This window comes from Borostomias antarcticus (genome assembly GCF_949987555.1).
Source record: "Borostomias antarcticus genome assembly, chromosome: 12".
NCBI classification, from domain to species: domain Eukaryota; kingdom Metazoa; phylum Chordata; class Actinopteri; order Stomiiformes; family Stomiidae; genus Borostomias; species Borostomias antarcticus.
Window position 1 is genome coordinate 3,346,932 of NC_140245.1, and position 7,029 is coordinate 3,353,960.

Here is a 7,029-nt window from a genome sequence, read left to right on the forward strand (position 1 = left end):
AAACTGAATTAGCTCACGACTAGCCCTATTTCTTATTATGATTAATGTGTGGTCATCGTCTATGGTGGTCCACTCCTTACAGGTGAATTACAACAGTAGCTCAGGTGCAAAGTGTGGCGCAGGTGACTACTTTATGTATCCACCAGGGGTCGCTCAGGGCTCGCTTTCAAAAGTATTTTGGATCAATCAAATTGAATAGGTCGTGACTCGACGTTACTGTAACTATGAACAACATTTTTTCAGAGTTGTCCACAATTCATTTACAGTTGTAAAATCGTTTTTTTTTAGGTTGTTATAAAGAGACGTTTGCCTCCGAGATGTGGGCTAGGCTATCTTTAAATTACAATTACAATTGCGTGAAGAGACAACCTGACTGTATCCGCCTCGTCGACGCTCCGACAGCAGCGTGAGTTCAGATCTAGGAAGTAGCCTAAAGAACTTTCCCAGTCCCGTCTTTTTCTCACAGCTTATTGATTTACGTATGGATCCGAATGACACCTTTTTAGCCATCGCAATGTTGCAGTTTTTGCTTTGATTTAAATTAGGGACCAAGGATCGCACTTCGTTTAGGAAGCGCAGGTGATTTTTGTCCTCTTATCAATTTGAACAAACAATGTTCAACAATGTTTTTTTCTCTACTGGATTGAAAGGAGTGCACCACAATAAAAGGTATGGACAGACTTCTGGCATTGTTTTTATCAGCTGTAAAAACACCGACTAGCCTATCTAATTAGATCATTATGGAACAGTAGCCTTCCATAGGTTAAACTATCAAACTACCAAAATACCATTTTGTCCTTTTCTTAGTTCCTAGGTCATGTTGTGCCAACCGGACAAGCATGTACATGCTCCACTTGGAGTCTGCTCTGTTCATGTTCAAAGCCCCTTTTACAGCTTCTTTTACTGTAAATGTCTGACTTTCTCACTCTAAAGTTTAAACTCCCGGACTGCCATTGATTGACTATGGCCCACTTAACTTATTCCTTGATATATTCCTTGATAGGGAAAGTTTACTGTTTACTGAATTCCAAATGCAGTTTGCACTCGGCTGTTTTCTGACACCATTCAGCGTTGCTCTCCTCCCTCCCCGTCCCTACCAGGACATGCATGTAGAGTGGGCGGGGCAGTGAGGTATGCTGGAGTGTGACAGCGCGTGCCAGGATGAGCGTCACGAGCGCTGAGGGAGCCGCGCGCGAGGACGGACAGGCCTACCTGCTCCAGATCTACCCCAGGACCCAGAGCCGGGAAAACACGGCGCCATGCTGCACCCTGTGGGTCCCCGCCGGCGCCACCGCCGCCACCGTCGTCCAGAACTCGGGCGCCACCCTGGGCCTGGACATGAGCCAGCCCCACACCCTGCTGGAGGTCCGAGGGGACGCGGGGGAGGAGCTGGCCCTGGAGCCGGGCGACCTCCCGGTGGAGAGGGTCCTCCTCTGGCCGGCGGAGTTCCAGGAGCAGCACCCTCAAGGCCAGGGGTACTTCTTCATCCTACAGACGGAGGGCGACGCGGAACAGAACGGCGGATCTCAGGAACCAGCCGCTGACCGATCGCCGGGAGAGGTGGAGGACACGGACGACCTGTGCGGCCTCTCCGTCTTGACCGAGGACAGCATCCTGGACGCCCTGCGCCGGCGCTTCAGCGAACAGAAGATCTACACATACGCCGGCGACGTCCTGGTCGCCATCAACCCCTACAGGTTCTTGCCCATCTACAACCCCAAGTACGTGAAGATGTATGAGAACCAGCCCCTGGGCGCGTTGAGTCCTCACATCTTCGCGGTGGCCGACGCCGCCTACAACACCATGCTGAAGAAGCAGGCGGACCAGTGCATCGTGATCTCGGGGGAGAGCGGCTCGGGGAAGACCCAGAGCACCAACTTCCTCATCCACTGCCTGACCGCCCTCAGCCAGAAGGGCTACGGCAGCGGCGTGGAGAGGACCATCCTGGGGGCCGGCCCCGTTCTGGAGGTACGTAGGTCCCCAATAAGAGGCCCCGTTCTGGAGGTACGTAGGTCCCTGATAAGAGGCCCCGTTCTGGAGGTACGTAAGTCCCTGATAAGAGGCCCCGTTCTGGAGGTACGTAGGTCCCTGATAAGAGGCCCCGTTCTGGAGGTACGTAGGTCCCTGATAAGAGGTCTGGTTCTGGAGGTACGCAGGTCCCTGATAAGAGGCCCCGTTCTGGAGGTACGTAGGTCCCCCTTAAGAGGTCCGGTTCTGGAGGTACGTAGGTCCCTGATAAGAGGTCCGGTTCTGGAGGTACGTAGGTCCCTGATAAGAGGTCTGGTTCTGGAGGTAGTAGGTCCCCGATAAGAGGTCCAGGTCTGGAGGTACGTAGGTCCCTGATAAGAGGCCCCGTTCTGGAGGTACGTAGGTCCCTGATAAGAGGCCCCGTTCTGGAGGTACGTAGGTCCCTGATAAGAGGCCCCGTTCTGGAGGTAGTAGGTCCCCGATAATGGGTCCAGTTCTGGAGGTACGTAGGTCCCTGATAAGAGGTCCAGTTCTGGAGGTACGTAGGTCCCTGATAAGAGGTCTGTTTCCGGAGGCGCGTAGGTCCCTGATAAGAGGTCCAGTTCTGGAGGTACGTAGGTCCCTGATAAGAGGCCCCGTTCTGGAGGTAGTAGGTCCCCGATAAGAGGTCCAGTTCTGGAGGTACGTAGGTCCCCGATAAGAGGTCCAGTTCTGTAGGTACGTAGCTCCCTGATAAGAGGTCCAGTTCTGGAGGTACGTAGGTCCCTGATAAGAGGTCTGTTTCCGGAGGCGCGTAGGTCCCTGATAAGAGGTCTGGTTCTGGAGGTACATAGGTCCCCGATAAGAGGTCTGGTCCTGGAGGCGCGTAGGTCCCCCTTAAGAGGTCCGGTTATGGAAGTATGTAGGTCCCTGATAAGAGGTCTGGTTCTGGAGGTACGTAGGTCCCCGATAAGACATCCGTTTCTGGAGGTACGTAGGTTCTTTTGTGGTGGGGTTTATGATGAAGAGCTGATATTCAGAGATTGGTTGGGTGGGGCTGAGCTGGAAGACATCTGTCAGACGCAAGCTACATCACAACAACCTCTAACAGACTCATCCAGCTCAGCCGCCATGTTTGTCTTTCTTTATGAGAAGATAAACACATTAGGAGGACGCCACGCAGACACGCATGAAAGAAACATACTGAGCACACAGAAGCACATTCCGCATCCACACCTGAACACACAAAAACACAAGCAGCATATGAAACTTCCTGTATTGATATCGCTTTGATTATCACATTTTGTGGTAGTGCTATGTCTTACAGGAAACGCACTGCTGTGTATTTAGAGACACCATTTTGTTGGAATAGCTCTAAAGAGCTTATAGGAAATACTAATCTTCTGCTCTTTTTAGAAAATGACAGTGATTTCTGAAAACACTCAGCCCTGGTCAAGGCCTTGTTTTGACTCGGAATCAGCCTTCTCACTCTAAGCCAATGAGAGGCAAGAGTTACACAAACCAAGGCTGTGTTTGGAATCGCTCCCTATTCACTATATAGTGCACTATATAGGGCGTCAGCCATTTTGTTTGTAGTATCCGAATTCTCCACGGAATTTTCGTTCCCTATATATAGTCCACTATTTATTACCCACAATTTGATTTGCAGGGAACAGTGCATGTACCCTACATTTTCTCCATTCCCTAGGTAGTTCACTACATGGTGAACCCTATATAGGGAGTGAGGGAACGAGGGAGCGATTCTGAACACAGCTCAAGACTTATTTTTGTAGCATTGTTGTACTATTCATACAACATTTCTAGTCTGGCCTGTTGTTTATTTTCAACAGGTGAATCAAGTCCCTTTGTTTATTTTTAACAAACATGATATCATAGCCTAGTTAATGATGACTGTAGTATATGAATGATATAATCTGTAGTTCCACCCGTGGTAGTGTAATTAGTAATGTCATACCGGTAGGACTCATGGTGTCCTGTCCCACCACCAAAGGTACTGATGTGTGACGGAGTAACCTGCTATTCTTTCTTCTGCCTCTCAAACAGGCCCAACAGGTTTTTCTCAGTTTAACCAACTGCTATTGTCCCCCCCACCCCGCCACCCCCCCATCTCTCTTTCTCTCTCTCTGAGTCATACGCCCCTGAGATTAGCATAGTTTGAGGCGAGGGAATGTTGTTTTCTGTTTAGTGAAATTGATTTTTCAATTAAGGAACGAGGATATGGCTTTGGTGAGAATTAAGAGGTATGCCCCAGGCACCTCTGGCAGCAGCTCAACCAACAAGCCATTAAGCTTTAATGCTAAATAAATGGGATGAGTCATGTTCAAACAGATCATTTTAATTAAAGATTAAAAACTGTTGGCTAGATTCCTGTCTTGAGCCTTTTTCCATCTGTAAAAGCTGTTTTACGGATTTGTTATCCTACATACTGTAATCCCAGTGTGTGTCAAAACAGAACAGGGCTGAGTTTCCCAGAGGCATCGTAGCGCTACGTTCATCGTAAGCTATGGCGTTCATCATAGCGCTACGATGCCTCTGGGAAACTCAGCCCAGATCAGCCTCCATTTTCTAAAACAGTTCCTCATCCAGTTCTCATTCAGCAATTTGGTGTTTTTCATCATTGTGAAAGAAAAAAAAAAATCTAAATGCCAGTGTTCATTCCTGATATCTGCCTGATATTTCATCACCCAGTTAGTCTCAGAGCTGAGCTGAAAATAGCATGTTGAGATGCTTCAGTTTCGACATGAGCAGTAGAGTGAATTGTTTAACCAGGAACAAGCACCTTGCCCTGGCAGGTGTGGATGCTGATTGGCTGCTTATTGGCAGTTGTGGATGCTGATTGCCTGGTTATTGGCAGCTGTGGATGCTGATTGCCTGGTTATTGGCAGCGAGGAGGCTGATTGGCTGGTTATTGACGGCGAGGAGGCGGGGTCGGCGGGGGAATGTACTGGGCGTTGGCTCTCAGGGAACACCAGGGAGGGCGCGTAGAAGCCAGAACGTGTCGGGACAAGCACGGCCAGGTCACACTATACGATCCACGCCTGTGTTACACCTGTGTGTCTCCTTCAGTCCCCTTTCACTCTCCCTCCTCCCTCAACATTCCTATCGATCTGCACAACCTGTGCACATATTTGATAAAGACGGAAAAACAAGAGACAGACGGCTCGCCGGCTTCACCCCCATAAACATTCCACAGGCAGTACCGTTCCAGTACACCAGCAGCTGCTTCTCCTCTGTGGTTCTGCATACCGGCCAGAGATAGGATCTAGTCGGTGTGTTCAGAGGCCCTGGTAGGCTGGGTCTGGGCCTGTCAAGACAAGAAACTCACATTCTGTTAGGAATCCTGCTATGTCCCGCCTTCCACCTTGACAACGAATCAAACCGCAGGAAAAGAGCCTGTCGTTACTACCGCCGTAGTGAAATTATCTACTCTGTGTAAAAATACACTGATAAGTTGGGTGTGACTGCCCGTAAGAGTAAGTTTCAATTTCCTTTTCAGTAACTGAGAGCATTTTCTACCTTTTATACACTGCCCTCAGCAAGGTATCGGTGTGTCGTACGCTGACTTAGAACGTCATAGTGTCATCAGCTTTCATGACTAGTGACCACAATCATGTCTATACATAGAGAACTCCACACGAAAAGTACATTGTCTGGACTGTCATGGTGGCATTTACATACTGTAGTAGCCCTAATCTCTACTCTCTGAAGTATTATTCTTCTATAAAACATATCCTGAACGTTTGTGTCCACCTTTAAGGAAAGTACTGTACAGCATAACAGGAGCAGTCGTACAGTCACTCAAGTCCTGTTCAGCGTTTGACCCGTTTGTCTACTGTAACTGTAAACACTGTCTTTTAAAACAGGCCTTTGGCAATGCCAAGACGACACAGAACACCAACTCCAGTCGCTTTGGGAAATTCATCCAAGTCAACTATCTGGAGAGTGGCGTCGTCCGGGGGTGAGACTTTGTTTATGTTCACACAGGCCGTCTTTGGCGACGGCTGTTTTTTTTCTTGACGACAGTAGCGACACGGCGAAGACAGGCTACAGCTGTAGCGTCTTAAGGATTTCTTTTGTTTGATTAACTGGTAGCCGGTGTGTGGACAAGTGTGCCCAGCCCCAAACTTACAAGCTGGTTTAATTTGATGTGTGTGGTTTTTGTGCGGTGAGGGTGAAGGCATACTTGCATACTGTACTTGTTTTCCACACATTCAAATAACCTGTATTTCTTGACCGTGACGGTGTGTTCGTCTCTCTCTCAGGGCCGTTGTTGAGAAGTACCTCCTGGAGAAGTGTCGTCTGGTGTTTAGAGATGAAAGTGAGAGGTATGAATGTGCAGAAGTACTGGTGACCTTTGAACCCCCCCCCCCCCCCCCCGAGTTACATGTCCTCAAGTCTTGTGATAGGGGGAGTTGTTGTGGAAGGATTCAGTTCCTTATGTGTCAGCAGCTATACTTCCCAATTTCTTTTCTGGAGGTACGTAGACAAAGTTAAACACTTAGTAGCCTAGATACAGTAGCTTCTCATTTGTTCCTAGTGTCAGTTCTGCCTTTATTCCCAATTTGATTGTTGTTTCGCCACAATGCAGTGGAACTCGATAAGAAACCAAATCAGACGCAGGTCAAAGCATGCGAACACCCGTTCCATTCCCACGGCAGTGGCGCAACAACACATATATAATGACTCTGGTGAGGAGCTGCTCTGATTGGCTGGATGTCTGTCTGACCTCTGACCTTGTAGGAACTACCACGTGTTCTACTACCTGCTGGCCGGCGCCTCCAGAGAGGAGCAGAAGGAGTTCCGGCTGCTGCAGTCACAAGATTACCTCTACCTCAAACAGGTGCTTATAAAGTGACAACATTACCTCTACCTCAAACAGGGGCTTATAAAGTCACATTACCTCTACCTCAAACAGGTGCTTATAAAGTCACATTACCTCTACCTCAAACAGGTGCTTATAAAGTCACATTACCTCTACCTCAAACAGGTGCTTATAAAGTCACAACATTACCTCTACCTCAAACAGGTGCTTATAAAGTGACAACATTACCTCTACCTCAA

The 7,029-nt window shown here is 48.6% G+C and overlaps 1 protein-coding gene across 1 annotated transcript in view; it reads left to right on the forward strand.

Annotated features, from left to right (window-relative positions):
* The first annotated feature begins 529 nt into the window (after positions 1–529).
* Positions 530–7,029, forward strand: part of LOC311315970 (myosin IXb) — a 30,459-nt gene continuing 23,959 nt past the window's right edge. The window contains exons 1-5 of the mRNA XM_084446701.1: positions 530–669; positions 1,101–1,968; positions 5,832–5,926; positions 6,231–6,293; positions 6,709–6,808. Of these exons, the coding sequence (XP_084302827.1) occupies positions 1,162–1,968; positions 5,832–5,926; positions 6,231–6,293; positions 6,709–6,808 (1,065 nt within the window). The 5' untranslated portion in view covers positions 530–669; positions 1,101–1,161. The remainder of the gene's footprint in view (positions 670–1,100; positions 1,969–5,831; positions 5,927–6,230; positions 6,294–6,708; positions 6,809–7,029) is intronic.